Source organism: Lepidochelys kempii, chromosome 2 (assembly GCF_965140265.1).
Source record: "Lepidochelys kempii isolate rLepKem1 chromosome 2, rLepKem1.hap2, whole genome shotgun sequence".
In the NCBI taxonomy this organism is placed as follows: Eukaryota; Metazoa; Chordata; order Testudines; family Cheloniidae; genus Lepidochelys; species Lepidochelys kempii.
This window is the reverse complement of record NC_133257.1, coordinates 184,295,043-184,320,606: the sequence shown is the minus strand read 5'-3', so window position 1 is coordinate 184,320,606 and position 25,564 is coordinate 184,295,043. Positions and strand designations below refer to the sequence as shown.

Sequence of the window (25,564 nt, the reverse complement as noted above, 5' to 3'; positions counted from 1 at the left end):
AAGGCCTTAGTTAACCAATCTGTTGGTGATGCATAAGCCACAAAAGCATCCAGGTCCCCTCTTCTATTGATATTGGCTTTGCAATGCTGTCAGAATAAAATTTTATTCTTGCTAGTGAAGCAAGCAGATACAGATTTTTAGTACTCATAGGAAGCAGAACTGTTGAGAATGCTGGTGTTATTTCAGTGTCACTTTTCTGACTGTAACAGGAAAGAAAAGAAAATGGAAACTGGTTTCAGAATCTTTCTATACCCTATTAATGCTACAACTGAAGCCAAAACTGGTGGGTTTTTTTTTTATTAAGACATTTATGCTATTAAAAGGAGACTTATAAGGATAACCTCTTTGTTGTTAATTTGATTCTCTGAATATTTGTTTTCCCACTCAGATCTGGTTTACTTTTTAACCTGCACCATTTTAACTAAAAAAGGGTTATTTTAAATGCAACACATGGAGATAGGTCAGACTGAAGAGTGCTGTTGCCATCAAAACCCCATATATAGGATCATAATTAAGGCTAGGATTTAATCACGGGTATTTTTAGTAAAAGTCATGGACAGGTCGGGGCAAGAAACAAACAAAAAAAATCACTGCCGGTGACCGTTTTTATGGGGACAGTCCCATTTTTTGGGACTTTATCTTATATAGGCGCCTATTACCCTCCACCCCTGTCCCGCTTTTTCACAATTGCTATCTGGTCAACCTACTGTGACCTGTCCATGACTTATATCATAAATATCTATGATTGAATGTTGGAGTGGGTGCAGGTAGAGGAGGTGGGGGGTAGGAGCATGTGGCACCAGCCGCTGGGAAGAGTAGAGTCCCAGGGGCTTGCTGCTGCTCCAGCTGCCACCATGGGGGAAGCCCCAGGGGGCAAGCCGCTGCTCCGGCCACCCCAGGACCACTGCTGGGAGCTGCCTAGCTGCATCGAGTCCCATCGGCCCCAGGACTGCTGTGCAGGCAGTCCCGGGGCCAGCCGCATCAGCCCTTGCTTGGGCAGTCCTCGGAGCCAGCTACCCGGGGCTGCCAGAGCAGCGGCCCATGCAGCTGGCCCCAAGGCCAATGCCACTCCGGCAGCGGCTGGTGTGGCTGGCTGCGGGGCCGCCCGAGCGGCTGACTGCAGAGCCACTGCAGCAGCAGCTGGTGTGGCTGTCCCCAGGGCTGCCTGAGCAGCTGTCCTCGGGGCTAGCTGCTTGGACGGACCAGGGCTCAGCCACACTAGCTGCTGCAGAAGTCACAGAAAGTCACGGAATCCATCACTACCGCGATCTCTGACGCACACAGAACCCTAATAATAATTCATTAACAATTCAACAACTTCAGAAAACATTAAAATCTGCATATAAATAATACAGATCAAATTGTCTAAGCTAGAATAATAGTTATCCTTTATTTTCTTATTTCAGTCCGGATCATGGGACTAAAAGTACAGTATCTACCCCAAAAAAAGATATGGCTGGAGCAATCTACAAATTGAAGCTTGAAGCTGTCTCCTGCCAAAAGCTGAGCAGAGAATCTACATTTAATTTAATGCAGAGGTTTTCAAGATTTCTCATCTCAACACATTTCTCTTATTTGAGGAACTGGAAGACTACCTCTTCCCACAACACTGTTCCCACCTTGGTTTGCTCAGCCAAAACAAAATTTAAGCCACAGATTTCTTAGAGCCTTCAAATACATTTTTGCTGGAAGAAAGCTGTATTATACAAGTAATAACATACTTCAGTATGCATCCGATGAAGTGAGCTGTAGCTCACGAAAGCTCATGCTCAAATAAATTGGTTAGTCTCTAAGGTGCCACAAGTACTCCTTTTCTTTATACTTCAGTAACTACTTTGTTTTCCATTAAAATAATGTGTGCAGTATTTTATTACTATTTCTGATCAGTAGGCAAACAAAATGTTACATTACATGAACACAGCCAAATATGCTCATTTCCAGGTTACACACCACAAGATCTCTCCTTCTGGAGGTGCTTGTTCTGCTGCTATGAGACCCACTGACATCCAAAGATGAACTCGTAGGAATGAAATTGTAGAAGATTATGAATTTCAAATATATAAACAGTAAACAAATTCAAAATAAAAAACTGCTTTCAGCATAGAGATATATATAAATCTGTACTCAATGCATGGCAAGCAGTGTAATAAAGCTAATTTTATGCACTAGGAATGACAGTATAACTTAAGAGCGAGTTGTGTGGTCACCACTGACAAGTACTATGGATGACCATCTCATGTGCTATTTCTAACTATACTAGTTTGTGCTTTCTTTAATTGAGTTTTATTTCTTAAAGAATGAGAAACAACATGACTGCTTTCAGCAAATTGTTTTCTCTTTGGAAAAGATGAAGAAAGGCTAATGTTTATCTACCAAATTAGTTTCTCTAGTTTCTGGTGTGGGTAGGCGCATTTATTAATGCTTTTTACCATGGAATACATTCCTATACACTTTTCAAAAAAAGTAATCATAAGACCTGCATACATATTATACGTGCACGTTTTATCTTTTATATTAATTTAAGATCTAGCACTTCTGTTTTCTCATTAAGTACCTCAATTTCTTTGCTTCACTTATAATCTATAAATTCAGTTTTACGGCAATTTCATTCAAAGAAGTCCGTGACATTTTATACCATAAGGTAAGTTATTCCACACCAGATATTAACTTTAAAACATGACCAGACATTTAAAGGTAACTAACATTCTCTATGGTTTTGAATGTACAATATGCCATTATTCATCTAATTTAGGGCACAATTTAGCAAAGCACTTAAATAGCATGGTAGCCCTAGACCCATGAGCCCAAGTATGTAGAGCCAGGCTCTGAGACTCGCTGCCATTGGCTGTGTAGACTACATGGGCACTATCATAATATAAATAATAAATGCAACTAAGACTTGTTCTTATTTTCTGACATTTGGTAGCTAGTCATCTTCGAGCTTTTAATGACCACAACAAGATTTAAGTTTGTATTCCAAAAAGAAGGGTCAGAGATGGTCTGCTTTAGAGAAAAGCATATTGAATATTAACCTCAACACTGAAGTGTTGTTTCCATTAACTGAGGAATGAAGCTTGACTATTCTTAAGCCTGGAGGGGATTAGATTTTTATCGGTACATGTCACTAAACATTTATTTCAATGCATATACACAAATAGACAAAAATATTTCCATCAATATTAATAAAAATGTAATGATAGGCAAAGTAAGAAAAATGCTGCTTGGGAACTTATTAGATTTTGATTTAGGGATATTTATTTTGTATATTTTGACACGTGATATTGGGTATTTGAGTTTTAATAGTTAGAAACCTTTAGTTTTTAAGTCTCAACATCTACTGTCGTTAAATAATTATTGTCTGACCTCCCCCAGTACTCTGACCCACTCCCATAATTTCCTGCAACTATGAAAATTAAAATAAAATACAAAATATGGTTAAAACGCATAAGTATGCAAGTGTGAACACTGAAATGGATAAAACTAGAAAAACAGTTTTAAAATAGTTATCTATTGAAATTATGAAAAGTAAAAATCAAATTCTGCCAAGCGTCTTTTGTACAGAATTTCTGTAATTACATTTACACACACACACACACACACACGTAGAGATAGATAGATAGATCTATTATGAGTAATAGATGGAAAACAGGCGTATCAATGTATACTGCACCAATACTTTATCAAATGGTTGACTAAAATCCATTTACCACAGAGCACACAGTTATCACTTTCTCATTAGTAAACTTTTAGTCATTTTTGAAAAACGTCAACTTTCTTGGACAAGATCTGTTCTTTGTAAACTCACATTGACAATTTCTTATGTTCCAGTTCTGTCCACACAGTAAGTTGCTTTAAAAAAAAAAAGTTTCCTGAGATTGAAGTTAACCATTAGTCCGTAATTAGCCATTTCACTCCCTTAATATTGACATTACAATGTTCCTCTTTCAGTTTTCTAGAACTCTTCTCTCTTATGGAGTGATGGAAACAGAAAAGCAAATAGATAAATTATTTAATGTTACTACTGAGGTGAATCATACTTAAGGATCTTCACAGTATTACTAGAAATAAGAAAAGCTCAACATTTATTTACTTTAAGATACAAAATGCTCTGGTGGAGAACTGATTTTCAGCTCTAAACATTGCCCGTCCTGCTTTTGTCTGAGCCTGCGGGGGAAGTCTATCATAAGACTGGGAGGGTGCAGGGGGAGGATGGTCAAGGAAAGGGAAACAGATTGAAGGAAAGGAGCTGTAGATGTTGGTGAACTGCCACACTCACACCATCATTACAAAATTGTACTCTATGGGGATGAAGCCAGTGAACAGAGAGCTTGCAAGTCTCTTTTGGGTGGGCTGCTGCTAAAACGGAATAATGAAGTAACTTAAGACTGCATATTCTCAACTTCTGCAAGAGTGGAAAAAACAGAACATAGGAATCACACAGATCTCTCTCTTAAGTATGAAAGAAAAGCCACCATAGGAAAGGAGGAGAGAGAAATGCAAGAGTAAAGAAGTAGATTTGAGCGGTAAGAAGTGAGTAGAGATAGAAGAGAGGGAAGCAACTCTTAGGGTAGAGGAAGAGAAGGTGAGAGGGAAGTGGAAGGGAAATGGAAGGGAAACAATGAACAAGAAAGGAAGAGGGGGGGAACTGGGAGAAAAAGAAAGTAGAAAAGCAGCAAAGAGAAGAGAAAATTTGAGAAGGAAGAGGCAAGGGAACAAGGAGAAACATTTTTAGATCCACTTTTCTTTCAAAAGCACTACCAACCTAAACAAAGCATTCTAAGCAATTATCAAGAGCCAGCTTCCAATCTGACCTCAGTGCACAGGTGATGAGTCCTAGCAGCTACAGACAGCTTGAAATATCTTAATGTGCAGGTAACATGCATGTACATGACTATGCAATCTTATTCTCAGCACTTGTTTGGTAGAAGAACAAGTGACGCAAGTACAATGACTTGACCTAAGTTTTAAATACAGTCTATTTAAAAGTTGTACTGTACATGTACTAACACTAAGTATGTGATTTTTTTTTTTTTTAAGTTTGCTTCCAATGGAAGTAAAATTATTCCATGTAATCAAAATCTGAACTACTTATGTTTTAGGGCTTATTTCCAAACTCACATGAAGTTAATTATTTTAAGCAACTAAATTATAGTACAAACAAAAAAGTGTTTAGGGGGAAAAAAATCAAGGTATCTCATAGTACAAACACCACGAGATTTTAAAGATTTATTAAGAGATTCAGATAAACTGATATAAAATACAATTAAAACGTTGATGTGAACACACTGCCCCATTTATATTGATTAAAATAGATAAGTTGCATGTAGTATCAAAGTTCACACAAACTATGTACTAACCCTATGACTGCCAATATTTCGAGCACACACCAAGTCATCCGCTCCCTGATAACAAAAATGAAAGCAAAATGAAGTTAAATGTTTGTTTGTTAAAGTAAGGCCTAGCAGGGAGAAGGGAGAGTTTATAGATTAGCACAAACCAGATAGGAACGATGACTAGAACGGAGAGAATACCTGGCCCTCTCTGAATCTTCCTGAGAAAGAAGAAATGTAGAAAGTTATTTAATGAAAAAAAAAAGATGAACAAAATAAAAGTAAGCAAACGGAAGAGCATGCAGTACTTATTTTGCACACAGGTAAGTGTTTGGGAAATCAACTGAAGCAAGTGAATGCATTCACATCAGATGAACATTGCTTTCATTTCATTTTGACTCGAAGGCAGGTGTCTACCACACTATGTTGTTAAGAAAATGCAGCTGAGGTGACGTATTATTTAATTAAAAGTAAAAAATGGACAATCTTTTGCTGGTTGGGCAGAAAAAAAATGATATATCTAGAACAAATGTAGAAGAATCTCATTAAAGACTAAAAACGAAAGAAACCCAAGAATTATACTCCAGAGAAGTTTGTCAAAACAAGAATCTGAAAGTTGATTCCAAAGTTACTTTAGCCCAGATAAAGATACCTCTGTCCCACTGTCACCAAGATTAACTTTCTGCTAGGGGTAGCAACCAAAATTAAAGTGTGATTATACCCTGTAAGCTATACATTTTTCATTTGGGAGCTCCTGATCCTTTAATTCCCCTGGCCTTGCCTGACTTTGGAGAAGTCTGCAGCTGAGATACCCCAAGATACTTTCTTCAATTGAAGGATTGGGGAGGGTTTACTATAACCTAGAAATAAGGGAAGCTTTGTGAGAAAACTGGGAACAAAAATAGAGGGGAAAAAACTATTGTTTTAATTGCCAGAAGCATCTTAAACATAAAAAATATTTAGTTACAGGGAATAAATACACTACGAAATTCTGTCTCAATTTAAACCATTCAATATAAACTTCACATTTGAACTGGACCCACTTGTTGTCAAAAAAAATTGTTGTCCTCCCCAGTCTTCCACCTCTCAAAAGGTCACAAAGTGCTAGCAGTCAGACCTCACCTATCAACAGGGTAAAGAAAGGGTCCACTGCAGCAACACCTTTTAGACTGTACATAGAGGTGATATTAGTTTGGGACTTAGGGTCCCTCAGTCATACTACACTTTTAGCCAAGTTTTCAACCACTTTCAACCACGTGGTTGACTCCAAAAATGATTTGTGCCCACATTCAAAATGGATAATACATAATAAGTAACCTTTGTGGCTAAAAGTGGCCTGCCCTTGGAAGCAGCCAAGATTGGCAAATGGTTGCATTCCTTAAGGATTCACAACACTTATTTTGGTGAATACAGAAAACTCCCCCAACTATGCTTGTGCAACTGTTGACTAACATTCCTTTTCCTGGAGCACTGCAGTAATATATTCCAGAGGGCATTAACCCACATGTTCTTGGGCATTGTGTGGCAATTTTTACCTCTATATAACCCATCACAAAAGGCTATCCTGCCTACATAACCAAGAAATGTCAAGCAACTGTAAAGCAGTCAGCACTCTCAATCACAGGACTTAGTGAACACTGCAGTGTCTACTGCAGGCAGATTGTTGAAGCTGGTGATCATTTCTGCTAGTTACCATAAATGATTCTCCATTTTAAAAGGGTAGGTGTTTAGGATGTATGCTTCGTCTAACAGCCTGGCTTATGATCGAAAGCAAGGAAGGCATTTAGGCAGATCTGAATTCTACTTAAAGGCAACAGAAAGTTAAGCAGATGGCTAAGAATCGAAGGGAGAATGAAATCCACTCAAACGCCTGTCAATGCAGAGACCAAAAAAAAATCAAGACACTGAAGGTCCCGTATCACTGGGCAAGAGACACCAACCAGGTGTCCAGCAACCAACTAACAACCTGATCCTCCTTTGAGGGACTAGACCAGGGGTTCTCAAACTGGGGGTACTGACCCCCAGTTTGTCGCAAGTTTATTACATGGGGGGGTCATGAGCTGTCAGCCTCCACCCCAGACCCAGCTTTGCCTCCAGCATTTATAACGGTGTTAAATATATTTAAAAGTGTTTTTAATTTATAGGGGGGGGGTCGCACTCAGAGGCTTGCTATGTGAAAGGGGTGACCAGTACAAAAGCTTGAGAACCACTGGACTAGACCAAATTCTCAGGATAAGGCAGGCCATCACACAGTGGAACAAAAATGGAAATCTACACACACTCACCCTAGCGTGAGACCGGAGATGACAAAGAGTTGGTATGGCATCACAAGTACACTGTTGGTGTTTAAGGCTATGTCATCACTGCAGTTAACTTTGATTATCTACACTTGAGCTAGGTTAACTAGAGAGGCATTAACTCAAGTGAGTGGCCACACTGCAAAAACAACACTTGAGCTGCACAGAGTGATTGTATTAGCAGTTGGTGAGGTGTACTAACTCTAAATGAAGTCTTATACCCCTGGATAGGCTAGGCAACTCTCATTAATAGCAGCACCACACTCAATTTAAGGATTTGTGTGTGTAGAGATGGGGTTGCACTGGAGTTATACCTCAAGTTAACTCTCCAGTGAAGACAAACCCTAACAAATAAATTGAACAATAATGAATAATAAGCACTTGGACCCTGAGATAACTGCTTTTTAAATAAACAGTTTGTGGAGGAATTGACAAGATAAAAGTAAAAGTAAAATTAGGTAGGCTGATTCAGTTGCAATTTCAGCAGGCTATGAAGTCAGTGTGATATTTAGTTTGTAAATCAACTTTGGAATTACAATGCATAGAAGCCAAATGATATGGTTACAATATGCCAACAATCAAATAGAGCAAATCCCTAGCTACAAAATTGTTTGACCTTTGGAAGCTAATCAAAGTTTTAAAAAAATATTTCTTCTGACTTGATAAAGGTAACTTCCTTTTCCTCCCCAAAACCCATCCCATGCATTATTTCAGTATTAAGCATGTAACAAACTGGGGGGGGGGGGGGAAATCAACATGGCATTTGGAGAAGTATGTTTTGAACATTAATAGGATAGCAATTTTTATTAATAGGTTACAATCAATCCAAAAATAAAAAACAATGTTCATGCTCTTAGACCTTTACGTTCCGCAGGGTTTTTTTTTTTTTTATTCTAGAGAAATATATTAAAAACTTAAATGCCTGAACACGTTTCAGTTTTCCTTGTTAAATGGATTAAATGCAATTTGGAGTGTTTAAAAAAAATTCATTCCTTCTAACTATAGGCTCAATTTGTAAGTGTTAGCATAAAAATGTGAAGATTTAACCCTCTGAAAACTAGAAGACATTTCTATAGAATTGACTTCTCTATAGAATCATATCTGAATTTTGCTTTTAGAAAAGCAAAGATAGGCCTACAAATTTGTGAAAACAGCTCTCTAATTATACAGCTGAATAAACGTAAACAGACTGAGGGGCACTGTGCTCTAATTTCAACTCTGTTATCTCCATGCCATCCCACGTAGAGGAACCAGTCTTGCATTTGTTTTCACCCCAAAGTTCCGCTGGAATCAACTGGAAGTTTGGAATCCAGAATGCAAGAGTAAGCTGCCACTGCCTGCCCCCGCCTCATATTTTTAAAGACAAAAAGAAAAGTTGGAGGTTATAGTATATCAATTTTAAACTGACTTTTTGTTTTGTTTAAAGAAAGTATTAGCCACTGAAAGATAGCCTGGATCATCTGTGGAAGACAACACCTGCCAGTCTAATCAAAGAAGAATATAGAATAAGGCAGGCTGTGGAAGTAAGTTAACATAGAAACATTTACAATTTTAAAAATAAGCCTTTGCCAACATAAAGCTACTTTAATTCCATTCTGAATGCAAACTCACTGTGAAAGAGAAAATGGCACACTTCCAATGTTTTTTGCCTCTGTACCATGTCCTATATGTGACCTTATGTAATGATTTCCCCCCCCATTAGTCATAAAATGTGTTCACACTTTGCAAACCATTAGTAATTTATTCCCTCCAAGTCTATGTTAATTCTGCAAGCGTAAACATGCACAACAGGCAGTCCTGGCCTACCATCCACTTTTGGATACGTCCCCATTTTCTATCATATGAGCGATGAGAAAGCTACAAAATGTTTAAAAAAAATTAATACAGAACAGGCATCATAGAGATTACATCATCTTGTACAATTTACAATTCACAGTCGCATGTAATTGTCCACAGAATATCAGATCTTAAATTTATTTTAGGTAACACAATTAGAATAATTAAAGCCAAATATTAAAAAAGTTCATTAAGACATTCTGCCTTGATTTCTAATTCACTCCATACCATCACACCAAATTGTCAAATTTTCACAACACTATGGAAGAATTTAAGAGAGACTGCCATTTTTTAATTCATATTTCAAGTGAATGTCATTTTTATTATTATAAATGCAAGAATATCAGAATAGTCTACAGAACTGGCTCGTGTGTTTATTGTTTAACAGAGAGGGAGGGATGAAATCCTGGTTTCGTTGCAGTCAAAGGGAAAACTCCAATTCACTTCACTAGGGCCAAGAGGCATACTATCCCACAAGTATGTTAAGTGAAAAGACTATTTCACCACAGTCTATGTATCAGTTTTAATTAATGTTCCCATGATACCCATTAAGGTTTTTCATCCTAAACATGGAGTCCTGTTAAAAAAAACTTTTCAATTAACTGTTTATCTTATGTCCAAATGCTCTTGTACAGATTACTCAGACGAGTACCATGGTTGCAGATTTGTTCTTTTCATGTTTAACAGAACACCATCAACTTGGAAAAAAATTCAGACAGAAGTGTGACTTATTTTTACAGGTAATCACCAGGATTATTATAAATAAGATTAGAGAAAAAAATATTTTCTCTGCTATTTCAGTTTGTTTACTTTGAGCAATTGACAGCATTTTCGGTGCAATCTCTCAGATACCCCTGCTTACCTAGTGGGTTTTCCACAGCAACAGTAGAGACAGAAAACATCTTAAAAACGTAAAACAACATGAACTGTCAGCTGACACAGGGGTAGGTTTGGTATTTTAAATTATTTTTAAATTCATTTTATAAAACTGTCTGGATTTCAAATTAAAGATGTTCCTTTAATTAAAGCATTAAAATAGCCTTCTTGTCTACTCAAAATTAGTTACATGGGCACTGGCTTTTGCGCTATGTACTGTTTACTGAAAATAAATTATAAAGTTAAAAGGACAACAGTCCATTTTCAAAGCAAAACATTTAGGTGAGTCTATGTCTTTGAGCAGTTTTGTTTTTAAGCAATTTATTGCATTTGTTAAAGTTATATTATATAAAACTGCTGTTTATTACAAAAACATTCCAACGACTGGAGTCCCAGGCCAAATTAGAAAAGACATAAGCTGTAGCTCACGAAAGCTCATGCTCAAATAAATTGGTTAGTCTCTAAGGTGCCACAAGTACTCCTTTTCTTTTTGCGAATACAGACTAACACGGCTGTTACTCTGAAACCTGTCAATAAGTTTCAAAAGGTATTTTTGTAGTCGTATGGTAAGCAGAAGTGTTACAGTCATATTTAAATAGCTGATGCCCTTTTTGATTTAGTGTCGTTTGTTATTAATGAAGTTTAAAATTAACATTTTAATATGACTATATACATGCAGTGCTATCCACACATGTGCAGAGATAGGAATGGAGCAAATTACTCATTTGAATTCCAACACTATACTGGAAAAAGCTATAGTAATGGCTACCCTATGCAGGAAATGCTGATATATGGCTGTACTATACTGAGAAATATAAATAACTTTTCTTAAGAAACATAATACAAAGCAGTTTGTTAAGAAGTTTAGTACCAAATAATAAAGCATAGCAAAATCAACATTACCTCTTTCTGTTGTCGTTCCAGTTCTCTCATACGTATATCTCTTGCTTCTGCTCGAGCAGCCCGTTTGGCTGCAAGCCTTGCTTCTGCCTATAAATTAATTGAAAGTAATAAAAAAGTGAGGCAGCTTTTTAACCACTTAGCTTTGTAAAATGTATTTGAATACCTGATTCAATACTTTCTCCACAAAAACAGATCCTGATTCTAATGAACAGCTTGTACATATTTTAAAAAAAAATCAATTTGACAGCAAGCAGCAGTTGTAAGGGCAAGAACAAAACCACAAAAATGAGTACATATTGGAATTTTTAAAGATGCCATTACCAGGCAAAAGAGTTACAACTGAAAGCAAGTGTTGATAAAGGCCTAAGCCTACAAACACTAACAGATTTTAGTTTTATACACATGAATAGTTCTATTGCCTTCAATAAGACTTTTCACATGCATAGCATTAAGCACAAATGTGTTTGCCAAACCAAAGGCCCAAGTTAGCAATGTTTTGAGTTAAAACATAAGCAGTAACAAACACAATTTAAAGACCTTACAACAGATGCATACCATAGGCCAAAGCCCAAATCTCATTTGGAAGGATTTATAAAAACAAAGCTTAATATTTAGGGGGAAATTACCAAAGTCAACTATTATTGAAAAATGGAAAATTCTTGGACGAAAAAGGCACAAGATGAGTGTCCCTGCTGGAGCCCTAAATTAAATCCTCATTTTTCTCTATTTTATTCCTTACCCTTATGGACAATACACTGTAGCATGATTCCAGAGGAGGAATGGGGTCTTTTTCAGACACTTAATGCCACTTCTGATTTAGCCAGAAGGATCAATGAATGAAGTATTGATCTTCAGGAAGCTAGAGGCTTAGGAGCAGAAATCAAAGTTCAAATTTCTCACATTGTTGGACAGTAACATGAAAAAAATTATTCTTAATTTTTTAAATAATTAAGCCACTTATTGTATGCCAGGTTTATCACCACTAGAAATCCCAGCCATATCATTAATTGTTTAATGTACAGTTAATTACTTATTAGGAAATGAAAATAGGTAATTAATTGTATCAGACAACTAATGATATGGCTGGGATTTCTAGTAATAAAAATTAAGTTCTTTCATATATCAAAATGTAGCATTTAAGAAATAACTAACAATTTAAAGCTGAATAATAAAAGCTATCATTCATTCCATGAAGGGAATGAAGTAAATATGAAATGCCTCAAACCAAATTAATCTGTTGTTAACATTTTATTCCCACTCTAATTTTACTGTCTCTCCAGCCCCCCACCTCTTCCACACCACTTAACATTAAACTTGCTCTTTAAAATTAAAAAAACCTCCGAAGTTTCCAAGGGATTTTATAGAAAAACAGTTAGCTCTTTCCCCTGTAAATGGCATAAAAATACCAGTAGTTACCATGCAGTAGTCACTATTTTGCTTACAAGACACCCTATTTGTAACATCAATCAGATGCAGGACAATCTCATTTCACACTAATATGTGTGGTTTTAACATTAATATAAATTAATACGAGTTTTGGGTTCATTAAACATTTTGTCTTAAATGTCAGATCTTCAAGTTCTTCTAAATGTAGGCAAGTGTAAAAACAAGATGTAAATTATTATTGGATAAACCTTTACAGAGTCACAGCAAGCTGGAAAATTATATATACTTGTAAATAAAGAGGTGACTTGTACACGTTTTAATAAAGATTAAAGACAATGTATGCAAGTTAAGGGCTCAAAATGTAATTTTTCAGAATGCTGAAGGGGAAAAAAAATGGTGCACCTCTCTTTTTGGGTGGGTTATAAACACCAGAAAAGTGATTTATAAAGGAAACACCAATAGAGAATGTTGCTGAGTGCAGCTATATGATCTGAGCAGGACAGGGTTATTTTTGGGAAATGGTGTTTAGGTGACCTTTACTCCATATGGGTTCAGCTGTGCAAAGTTATTTGTTCACAGGGGTATACATGAAAGTATCCATCAAATTTCCCCTTGCCCTCAACTCCAAGCTTCCTTCTACATCTGAAGCTGACATCTTCCAGAAATCAAGTGACAGCACTACCACCCAACACATCTCAAATCTTATGGACTATTATTGAATCAACTAGTCTGAAAGTTGTAGACACCAGATATTTTATGTTCATGCAACTTATTCTCAGAGCCTCTTAATGCTGTAAATCCATTTGGCAAATTCAGAAGATGGATTCTCCAAGACACAGATCTCTCTGGGTGAAGTTGGTAACTGGTTCTTCAAGACAACTACCTATATGGAAACCCATTTTTAGAAGACATAGTTCCCTAGAGCACTAATTTATAAATTTTAGCTGAGAAAGTCACATGCGCAAACATCCTCATGTGACTTGCCAAAATCTGAAGACTGAAAAAGGGGCAAGGCCACAAACGTCACTGAGTTCCTTCCACTAATTCAAGAATCAATATCAAGATTCTGAAGAAATTGAGAAGGTGGGTGAGGAGTATGAACTATAATCTGAAGAATTACAATTGCCTGAAGAATAATGCTGTATCAGATTGTGTATAGGTAAATCCTGAATTAACAGACTACAAAATGACAGTGATGGAAACATTACTAAGGCATGCAATCAATCAACTTAGTTTCCCAACTAAGGCATGCAACCAAGGCACCTCTGGACTTGGTGGCGTGTGTTCTGATATTTTCAGATGGCTGAACACCCACCAAGGCATAACAAATTAGTATGTTTACTTAAATCCATTCAGACAAACTTCTGAAGGACAGACTAACCCCTGGATTTACCCCACATGCCAGAAATTCTTAAGGAGACTTACAAATTGATAATATTTAAATAATTAAAGGGCCTTTTCTTCAATTCTAGAGCGCGTCACCTGACATCAGGATGTGAATGAGGTCAGAGAAAAATACAAATTTATAGCCTGAGATGGAAGTTAGATCACTCTAATAAGGAGTTTAGGATTGGGACATAGGACCACTTTATCCTTATGAAACTGTGAAAGGGAACACTGTGGTGAGGGTAAGGGTCAGCCATCAAGGCTTGGATTTCACTAACCCTCCATGCAGATGTTACAGTTGGGAAGAACACCATTTTCACAAAGTGACAGTTCAAAGAAAAGTCAGACAGGAGTTCAGATGAAGGCTCCATAAGCTTCATTAGTGGAAGATCAAATCCCATGACAGAAGAGGATGTGGCTCATGTGTCAGAGGAACTATATGGACAATGCCTTTCAGAAACCCGATGACTCTAGGATCAACAAAGATAAGTCCTATACCGGAGAAAGAAATACCAAGATGGCAGCCGGATGGAATGAGACAGCTCAATGAAAGTTCAAACTGTTTAAGGGACAGTAAAGAGACCAAAACTGAACAGATGGAAGACTTTTCATGGTTCCTTTTCAGGAAGGTCAAATAGAGAATCTCTTCCATTTCATCATGCAGATTTTCCTGGTGATATTTCCTGCATCTAAGAGGGTTTTTAGACATAAATGCTCCATTTGTTAAACATTCACGGCCACTTTTGTTGAGTGGGTAAGAGCCCGTTAGTACTAAACCCCCAAACCAGTATTAGTGAAATGGGTATTAAGAACCAACTCAATCATAAAAGAGTTTAAAGCTGACCTCCCAATCCTTTCAGGTTTTAGTAGTTAAGGCAAACATTTGTCAGAATTATTATTTTAATTCAATCACTGACATCACTGAATATTGTCAGTGATCAACATGGTGATATTGCAAGGAAATCAAGTTTAAAAGCCTATACTCTCAAAGGTCTTGATCATGTCTCTACAAGAATCCACAAACTCAAAAGCCATTGTGAAAAAGAAAGCATGGAACAGTCTAATGGGGCTGACAGCAAGTGAACTGATAAACACAACAGAGCTATGTTCACAATGGTTCAGGCAATGAAAAAACAAGGTTTTTTTGTTTTGCAAACTATTTATTATAAAATTACTAAACACTAAAGCTGAGTGTATGCTCAATGAGCTTTTACTTTAGTCTACTGGCTGCACCTTGTGATCCAAAATCTTAGGATTTATCCACATGAACATTTAGTTTACGGCAAGCCAGGATGTGAATCTACACTGCACTAGACGGCTGCAGACTAACTGTCCCTGTGGACCCTGCTGATGTGCATTAACAGTTTTAACGAACTGTTAATGCACGCCAGCAGGGTTCACACGGTCAGTCCACAGCAGGCTACATTCACACCTCAGCTTACCACAAACGCAAGATTTCATGTAGACAAGGCGTAAGCTTTTTTATAAAAAAAGAAGTCTCTAGCCCTTATGGTTATAAAATTGAAGTCTGCCTTGGTCTGCTAGCAGCCTCAAAACAACAGCTCTAACTTAAGTATGAACTACCCCTATGCTAAGGGTGTGACCATTCTGAAGCCAAATTTTAATGCCAACATTGTAACTATTTAAATTGCTGATAAAAGCCTGCAAGAAAGGACTGGAGCAATCCTATTATTAAGATCAGAACAATCTAATGTCTCATCTTATTTTGTCAGAATGAAAAACACAGTTTGAAAGAATACCATCAATCTCATCACTGTTTGTAGATGACTTTTACCAGGTGGTAAATAAACAGATTAAAACCAACGAAGACACAGTGGAGTCTTGTTTTAGTATAATACACATACACACAAAAAAACAAAAGCCAAGATGTTACGCAACACAGAAACAGAGAGTCTACTGTATAGAATGGTTTCCCAAATAAAACCAATGAAAGATTACTCTATGGCAACTTCTTTTCAATGTCTAATTCCTCTGTACCAATTTTCTAAAAGTTGAAAACAATTGAAAACAACATGTTTACTTTTGGTATTCCAGTCAAGCTATCTGCAGCCACTTCAACAATTTTCTTAACATAAGGATTATTTTGTTCTGCATTTTTATTATTTGTTCCTTTAATTCATCAGTAAGGTAAAGATTTTGTCACCGTTATTTTTAGAAACGGACAGGTTGCGGGCAACAGACAAAAATTCATGGATGCCCATGACCTGGGTTTTTACTAAAAATAAATGGGGGGGCCTAACAACCAGGGGAGGAACTAAACAGCTTAGGGGTCCCTGACAGCTTCAGCCTGGCTGCCCCAAGGCTGAAGCAGAAAATGTTACGGAGGGTCTCTGAAAGTCACGGAATCTGTGACTTCCGTGACAAAATCTTATCCTTACTTATCAGCATCAGGAATCCACTGAGGAAACTGGATGAATCACAAATCATACAAATAATTAGATTAATTAAGAAATTCTTATTCTTGCCTTAAAATGTGATCCACAAACATGCTTTTATACCCTATAACCACATAGGCCCAAACAAGATTATGGTAATCCAGAAACATTATTAAGACAGGTTTCAGAGTAACAGCCGTGTTAGTCTGTATTCGCAAAAAGAAAAGGAGTACTTGTGGCACCTTAGAGACTAACCAATTTATTTGAGCATGAGCTTTCGTGAGCTACAGCTCATGCTCAAATAAATTGGTTAGTCTCTAAGGTGCCACAAGTACTCCTATTATTAAGACAGACAGTTAAAGGATTAATGTTCTACCAAAGTGAGTCTGTGGTGCAGAAGGGTAAGCAAATGTGTAAGGCTTTCTTTTTAACATCTGAAAGCTAATATAAGAAATCATCTGCAAAGGAAAATGGGTATATGTCCTTTTTCAAAAAGTATTTTTCATATCTTGTATTTGGCTATGTGACTGATGTTCTTTCTAAGAATACACATTCATCTGCATGGATCTAAGCAGAAAGGATTGGAATATCACATGAACTTGAAATGCTCTGATTTTTCTAGTGTAATTTGAAATCAAAAAAGGGACATTGCCTACTGTAAATCACATCATCTTAAAAAAGTGTTAAAAGTAGTTCCAGGTATTTCGCTTGCCTTTGAATCCGCCTGCCAATTTTGTGTTTTTACATGCAACCATTTCCCATCTTCCTTTTGAAAGGCTCCTATTACTGTGTGGAAAAAATAATACAAACAAGAGAAACTGACTATACACCGTGTGCTATCAAATGCATAAAGTAAAAAATGGAGAAAAACAGGGAATACAATTTTGTCTATTCAATTATAAAAGTCACTGTTACAGGTATCAGTAAATAAAAAAAAATTAGGTTGAAGTCTCATTTTTAAATTGACCTTTAAATGTCCCTTTTAAGTACAAGTAACCCTTTGGTCCTTTGCATTTTTGCACATTTTAATGGCCCACAAGAGTTAACACCTAATCTAAGTTTTGCTCAAATAAATGTTGTAGTTTAATTTCCAAAACTTGTTCTAAAATTTATGAGACTCTGTTCGAATTTTCTAATACACACCGTGCTTTGGAAGGGGCTTATCGGTAACAGAACATAAGAGAAACTGCAGCTATGCCAGGCAGCTGCTGGTGACAAACTCCCAGCTTGGTGTAGTAAAGAGAATCCACCCTCTCCCCTCCTTCAAGAGCTTCAAGTATCCAGCAAAAAGTGCCTCCACCCCTTTCTCCATCAGAGTCCCAGCAGTTAAAGAGCCAATCATAACTAGTCTCAGCAGGAGTGGACAGGAAACAGCAGATGCCAACAAGCTGCTAGCTCCTATGATGGAAGCTTGACAGAGTAAAGAAAAACCCTCTAGTCTACTCCAATAAATCAGCTAGCTGATACTAAACTGGATCTCATCCAGTCTGAGTAAACCACACTAGGGACCCTTCAATCTACCAAAAGCACAGCTCTTTTGCACCTGCTGAGCCAATAGTTGTATCTTTCTTTGCTACTATCAAGGTGGCCAATGTATGGTTTCATGAGCCAGGGGAGCAAGGAGTAGGCTGGGTCCCCAGAGCCACTACTGGCATTTCAACATTGCTAAAGGTAATGCACCAGGTGAGGAAGAATATTCCTGCATGCAGCTCTTTGAAAAGCCGTGTGTTCTTAAAAAGGCAAGCATCACGCCCCTTCCCTAACTAGCCCACATTAATATCAGTGAAGCATCCTTAGTGAACTACTATTGCTTGCATAACTATGCAAAAAAAATCCCTTTGTTGATGTATTGAATAGCAAGGTGGGCTGGTGCCAGAATAGGGATGTGTGCGCCATCTATTGCTCCATCATGGTTTGGGAACCTCAATGCTGCAGATCTATCCACTATTCTCTGTACATTACCAAGAGTCATAGCCCTGTGTAGCAGGAGACACTTAATGGCCCTACACGCTTGGATGACACTGGCCCCTACTGTGGATCTACCAACTCCAAACTGATTCCCCCACTGACCGATAGCAATTTGGTATTACAAACTTCCAGAGCGTGATTGCCACTCATTTCTCCAATATCAGTGCAGCTCAGTTTGGTGTGCCTGAGCTTAAGGTCGGAGATAAGCTTGGTGCACAGATCCAGAAAATGGGCTTTTGCATCTGAAAGTTTTGCAGCTGTATTCTCAAATATGCATTATGATGCAATCCCACCAATCAGTGCTCATTTCTCGGGCCCAGAAGCAGCAATCCACCAACTGGAGCTGCTCCATGAATGCCCAAAGGAACTGAATCTTCCTCATCACACTCCCTGTTGTAGTAGTACTCCTTCAAGTTCTTCAAACACAGAAGAAGCGTATGTCCTGTATTAGGAATGCTCATGATAATTGCACTGAGCTCTACTGGGCCCATGTTTCTGCCAAAGAAACAGAGACTGAAAAAAGGTGCATGGGACTGTCGGAGTGTTAAAAAAAAATGGTGAATGCATTACATTATGGGATAGAGAAAGTGGTATCATGGGAACTTGATCCCTAGCTTTCAGAAATTCCTGGACAAATAGCTAGAGCCCTGCAAATCCATGGATATCCGCTTTATATCCACGGATGCAGTTGTATTGTTCACCTGGTTTGCAGATCGTGGATTGGATGCGAATATAATGAAATTCCTGCGTGTACTTTCAAGAGACACAAAATCCGCCTCCCCCAAAAAGAGAGAAGTGTGATATAGACCAAAACACACGGCCAAGTCTGCCTCCTTATAGAGACTAAATATTTGCTCTGACCCCACCCCCATATACAGAGAAAGGAGAGGTGATAGATCAAGACAACCTGCAAAAATCCCCATGCTCCTATCGCTGTAGTTTAAGCAGCCAAGCAGTTTAGGAAACTTCACCTGACTTTAGTATTGCCATATCAGGTCAGTTGGAAAGGGAAGCAGCTGCTTCTGCAAAGTAAGTCAGTATGGCTTTCTCAATCAGCACACATTATAATACCATATTGAGCACATTACCAAACCGGGAAACCAGAAAGAGGAAGCAGTAAAGCAACTGATACACACAAGCCAAAACCTCATTACTTACTTCAGGAGATCTGGACTTCAAAGCAGACTACAAAAGTCTCTGAAAGGAGATGTAGAGACATGATGGAACAGCAAGCTACTCATACTTAAGACAATCGAGGAGCAGTGGGACAGAATATAGGGCGTTTTTACAGAAAAGTGGAATACTAAGCTCATTGATAGCATTGACCACAAGACTTTGAACATCTTAATAGAGTTCCTGCAGAATCATCAGCTATAGTTACCTCTTTATCAGCAACTCACACTGGATGACGTATAGAATACCCTAGTCTAGAGGGCTCTCTGATCAATTAAAAAACCCAAGTAGCTCACTAGTACTCATGGCATTTTTTTCCCCTCAACATCACTGGTAACATATTGCACCACATGCAGCAAACAGCTTTACTGATTGAGACCTCAGTGAGGCATCAATGGAATACTGCAGACCACAGCAAGAAGTGTTGAGCAGGAAGCCTGGAGACTGACAGTTACATGACAAGGAGGCTAAGATTCTCTTCTCAGCCCCTGACATCCCTGCTGTTGGGAAAATTCTGCTAAACCTAAGTGATAAGGCCAGGAATCTGGATAGAAATCTGATTTCCTCAACACATGAAATGCTACAGGAGGAAAACCACCCTAAGCTAAAGAGCTGGTGGCTGGTGCAAGGAAACTGCTGAGCTCTTAAGTGGGATGACTTTATAACTCACAAGCTAAATAGGCAGATACCCTTGGTTGAAGAGTTCAAATATGTATGGGTCTTGTTCATGAGTGATGGCAAGAGAGAGAGCGAGATCAACTGGCGGATTGGTGCAGTGGCGGCAGTGATGTGGGCGCTGTACCAATCCGTGCTGGTGAAGCAGGAGCTGAGTTCTCTGATGAAGATCTCTGTTTACAAGTTGCTCTGTGTCCCCATCCTCACCTATGTTCATAAACTTGGGTAATGACCAAAAGGACGAGATCGTGGATACAAAAGGCAGAAATGAAGTTTCTCTGCAGGGTGGTTGAGACCAGGTGAAGAGCTCGGCTATTTGGGTGGGCCTTGGAGTAAAGCCGCTACCCCTCTGGATCGAGAGGAGCCAGTTGCGGTGGTTTGGGCACCTGATAAGGATGCCCCCAGGGAGGCTTCTGTTGGCACTCTACTGGGCACATCCGACTGGGTGGAGGCCCCAAAGCCAACCCAGGACATGCTGGAGGGATTGTATCTCCCAGCTGGCCTGGGAAGACTGGTGAATCCCTCAGGGGGAGCTGGAACACGCTGTAGAGAAAAAGGATGTCTGGTCCTCCCTACTTTCCATATTGCCGCCACAACCCTCACCAGGAAAAGCAGCATAAAGGAAAAAGAAGAAGAAGAAAAAAAACAAAACTATTTTATAGTTCAGTTTGTGATTGAGTATTACTGACTTGAGACATTTATTACATTATTTTTAATATGAAAGGCTATTTGTTCTGATGTCTGTTGAGTAATAAGATAGATGTTTATGTAACAATAGCGTACACATTTACTAAGCCATGTAGCTTTCTTACACAGTATATACGCATGCACACAGATGCTTGTCCTGAAAGGCACTGTGAGATAGCACGCTGCTGTGGGAGCGGTGTGCAGACTGGATGCAGATCCAAATTTTTGCATTCGCGCATGCCTCTACGAACATCGTTCCCGGCCAATGGGAGCTGCAGGAAGAAGCAGCGGCCAGCATGTCCCTGCGGCCCATGCCACTTCCCATACCTCCTATTGGCCGGGAACAGCGAAACGCAGCCACTGGGAGCTGCAGGCAGCCGTGCCTGCAGACGGTCAATGTAAACACTGTCTTGCGACGCACCAGCGGATTACCCTGATGGGCTGCATGAGGCCCATGGGCTGCAGGTTGCCCACCACTGTTTTAGATCATCTTGTGCCTTTGCAGACTAGATTAAAAGTGCCCGAAAATCAGATATCTTGTCCCTGTAGGTACTTCTAGACTGTGATCAAATCACCTCTTTAATAAGCTAAATAGACTGAGCTCCCTAAGTTTCTATATGACGCTATAGGTCATAACTATATGACACTTTTTCCAGCCCTCAAATCATTCTTGTGATTCTTCTCTTTAGAGATGGTTATGAACAAGAGACTACATGTGCAGTCACTCAACAATGCACTGTGATTTCCAAGCCGTCCTAATTTGGTCAAAATTAAATTACAACCATTTTTTAATGGGGCACATCAAAATCTGCCCTGCCTAAGGATTATCTTTTTGACAAGTTTCACTGCAAGATATGGAGACACAAAAATCACCTGTCTATGCTAGCACCTCCATGGTTGCTACCACTGAAAGACTACAGCAGTGGTAGTGTAACAGTGGCGATTTCCCTCCCGAAAAAGGCTAAAGTAACAACACCCCTGGAGGGCCGTATTCAGGAAAGCCATATGTCCATATGAGCCATATGTCCTTTCATAATAGTATATCAGAGGAAGGATGATCCTTAAGGCTAAAGCAATGGAGTTAAAGTTTGGCAATCTAGATTTAATTCCCACCAACTTTCTGTGAGACTTTGTGGCTCTGTGTCCTGGATATAGGTATAGAAAGCATAATGATCAAGTTTACAGGTGACACAAATCTGGGGGGTGGGAGGGACAACAATACTTTGAAGGATAGAGCTAAAATTCAGAGGGATCCTGATAAATTGGAGAACTGGCCTATAGATAACAAAATGAAATTCAACAAAGGCAAATGTAAGGTTCTATACTTAGGGAAGAAAAACTAAATGCCCAAACACAGAATGGGGAAAACTGGCTTGGCAGCATAACTGCTGAGAAGGATCTTGGAGTTGTGGTGGATCACAACCACAACATGAGTCAGCAATGCGACACTGCTTCAAAAAAAAAAAGTAAATGCAATTTTAGGTTGTATTAACAAAGGCATAGCATGCAAGTCACAGGAGGTGATAGTACTGCTCTATTTGGTGCTGCTTAGGCCTCAGCTGGAATACGGTGTCCAATTTTGGTCACCAATGCATAGGAAGGACGTAGAGAAACTGAAAAGGATCCAGAGGCGAGTGATAAAGATGATCAAAGGGATGGAATGCAAACCAATAAGCTCCCAGTGGCCGCAGTTCGCCATTCTTGGCCAATGGGAGCTGCGGGAAGCGGCAGGTGAACCATGGCCACTGGAGGCCATGTCTCAGCAAAATTTCTCATGGCCCACAATCAGATTACACTGATGGGCAGCATGTGGCCCACCACCGGTTTAGACACAACAAATCCTGCATCTTGGCAGGGGGTTAAACTACATGACCTCTGTGGTCCCTTCTAACCCTATGGTTCTATGATATTAGCTAGAGTGAATTTGCAGTAAATTTTCACCATATATAAAAAGGTTGTATGTCCCATTATTTCACATATGACCACAGCAATCTGTTTTTATTAATCATGTTTATTATGGCTGTCCATAAATATTGCTTATCCACCATTTTCTTTTTGCATTTTTCTATTGTTTTCTTATAATAAAATCCAAAAGAGATGTAGCACAGGTTGTGGCGCACTAATATGGTACATTTAGCTAAGGAGATAGGCAGCTGTGTTGTGCATTAGTTGCAGCTTCTTCAAGTTTCTTATCTAGACCAAAGGAGAAAAAGTTGCAATAGTCCAGCCAACAGGGAATGAATTCTAACTACTATGGCTGTTTTTATTTTGTCTCACAGGCATGTACTGAGCCTTCTTGTTTGCTGGAGGTAAAGAGAGGCACTTCCAGCGATGGCTGCTTTCTCTATAGTCCTTAACAAATCCAGCATAACTCCCAACAGACATTTGTTCTTGATTGAGGAGAGTGGTAGCATAGTACACCATATTGGTGCAGATCTTTCATCCAGCAAATAGTACAAAAGAGTTTTTATAGAACAGGAAAAGATGACTGAAAAACCACAATCGCCAGCAAAGCCATTGGCAGCTATAGCTAAAACTACTTTTCTTTTCTTTTTTTTAAGGTTGACTAGGTTTTAAGTTGACAGTCTCTAACTTAATACTGAAATGTGTTCTAAAATTAAGTTTCACCAATTTTGGAAAAAATTCTGAAAATGATAGTTACATATTCATTCTAGTACTTCCTGTTCACATGCACTAATATGATCTAGTTGCATCAAAAGTCATGGTAAGAAAGCATTTAGGTGGCCAAGTCAAGCACTCAAAAGTTAAGATATACCAGAATTTAGGTTGCCCATGCAACCTTAATCCTTCCCCCTTGTGTGTACACAATATGATAGCCTTTAACTGCATCATCATATTTTACTCTTCCCACCAGACCTCTCACCCTTTCAGCACACAGGATAGATGGTGGTTCAGAAAATGAAGCAGCTGCTCAATATTTTTAACCTCACCTTTAGTTGGTATCCCGTCTTATTTACGGCACACTATCCAAAACCTACAGTAAACACAGGATTTTTCATTTCCTCATGTTCTTTTCTACACTCACCACCATAGTATCTGAGCGTCTCACACATGCTTTCCACATCTTTACAATGATGTAAGAGCATTATTTCCCCCATTTACAGGTGGAGAAAGGACAAGCTTGTCCGAGACCGTACAGTCGACTACTGGCAGAGCCAGGATTAGAATTTCCCCAACCCTGTGATCATTACGCTAGATTCTGCTGACTTACTGGTAGAGGTGCTGAGCTTCCAGAATCCCAGACTTCAGCTGCAGTTGAATGCTCAGTATTCCTCCATGTTATTCTGCGTTTCAAATTGTATACCCTGGAAATGAGGTACACACAACTAGGGCACCTGTCAACATTTTGGTTAATGTCACTTGCTCAGCCCTTCAGAAAAAGATGGCAGAGATGGGGATAAAACTGAGTTCTCTATGGCATTCACCTGCACAAGAGCATCATTTTTCTTCCTGCTGTCCTATGCCTTGTTCTCCACACAGCTTCCAAGTTCTAGAACAAATGAGGCAAGGATCCTGCAAATAGCCTCATTCAGTACACAACCCTGATTCATTCCCTAAGCATGTCTTATTGGTCATCTAGAAAAAAATAGAATGTGATTATGTAATTAAAAAATATCAAAATTAATGCATACAAGAAGTCAGAATTAAGATACATGGGCAACCTAAAAACTGACATTTCCTAATTTGAGTGTTTGACTTCGCAAACAGAACAATTTTCTTTATAACTAAATGTTCAACTTAAAGTACATTCTACACAGTATATTTTGTATGTAATTGGCTAGATTTTTTTTTTAAAGGAACAAGGTAAAAATATATTCCATCATATGCAACTTTAACAACCCTCTCATCATCCATAGTATCTGAACCCTTAACCTTTAGCACTGCAGCACAGCTTGAGCTCCAGGACTAACTACATTAGCTCTTAGCAGAAGACTGTTATATTAAAGAGGTTAGGGAGTGGGCCACTGGACCCATGTGCTGGGTCTGGTGAATTTTTTGGTTCAAACAGAATTTTGCTAAAGGTAGTCACAGAAATTTTGGGTGTGTTTCGAAAGACATCTTATCTGGACAGAAGACCATGCAAGGAAGGTTGGACATCAATGTTTGGATCTCTCCAACCCTTCTCACTGAGACTTTTGTACAATGGAGTCTCACAAGAAGGGTTCCTGAAAAGGAACAGAGATAGTGGGTTGGGCGTAGGCTCATTGTGAAACAGAATAATATCCTGTTATCTTATCCATTACACATTGGTCCAGCAATTGAGGACCATAAGTGCCTGAAAAGCGTTAGACAGCTCCCAAAAGAAAGGGTTGGCGGCTCTAAATCCATAGAAGTAAATTTGTATCTCCTGACAATTCAAGGAAAATGAAAGATTTGCTGACAATACAGGCTGCACAGAGTGACCTGCAAATTTAGTCTCTCCCCTTTTGTGGAAACTTTGCCTCTTCTTGAAGACAGTCATTCTCTGATGAAGACAGGTGAAGGATGTGGCCTTTGTGGGGCACATGACTGCTGTCTGATGTGTTTCCTTTTATGGGCTAGTCTGTAGACCCCAGGAGATCTAAGTGTTGCACTTAGATCCTTCAGAGGGTGAAGGGCTCCATCTGTTTTAGAGCCGAGTAACTCCAGT

General features: G+C 38.8%; 1 protein-coding gene across 7 annotated transcripts in view; it reads right to left on the bottom strand.

Annotated features, from left to right (window-relative positions):
* The window catches only part of LRRFIP2 (LRR binding FLII interacting protein 2), a 138,089-nt gene that overhangs the window by 88,043 nt on the left and 24,482 nt on the right, over window positions 1–25,564 (bottom strand). For 6 of the 7 annotated variants that reach the window (XM_073333000.1, XM_073333001.1, XM_073333003.1 and 3 more), the window contains exon 3: window positions 11,243–11,329. In XM_073333000.1, the coding sequence (XP_073189101.1) occupies window positions 11,243–11,329 (87 nt within the window). Of the gene's footprint in view, window positions 1–5,357; window positions 5,403–5,497; window positions 5,552–9,433; window positions 9,485–11,242; window positions 11,330–25,564 lie in introns of all 7 variants that reach the window. The other variant, XM_073333006.1, reaches the window with a different exon arrangement.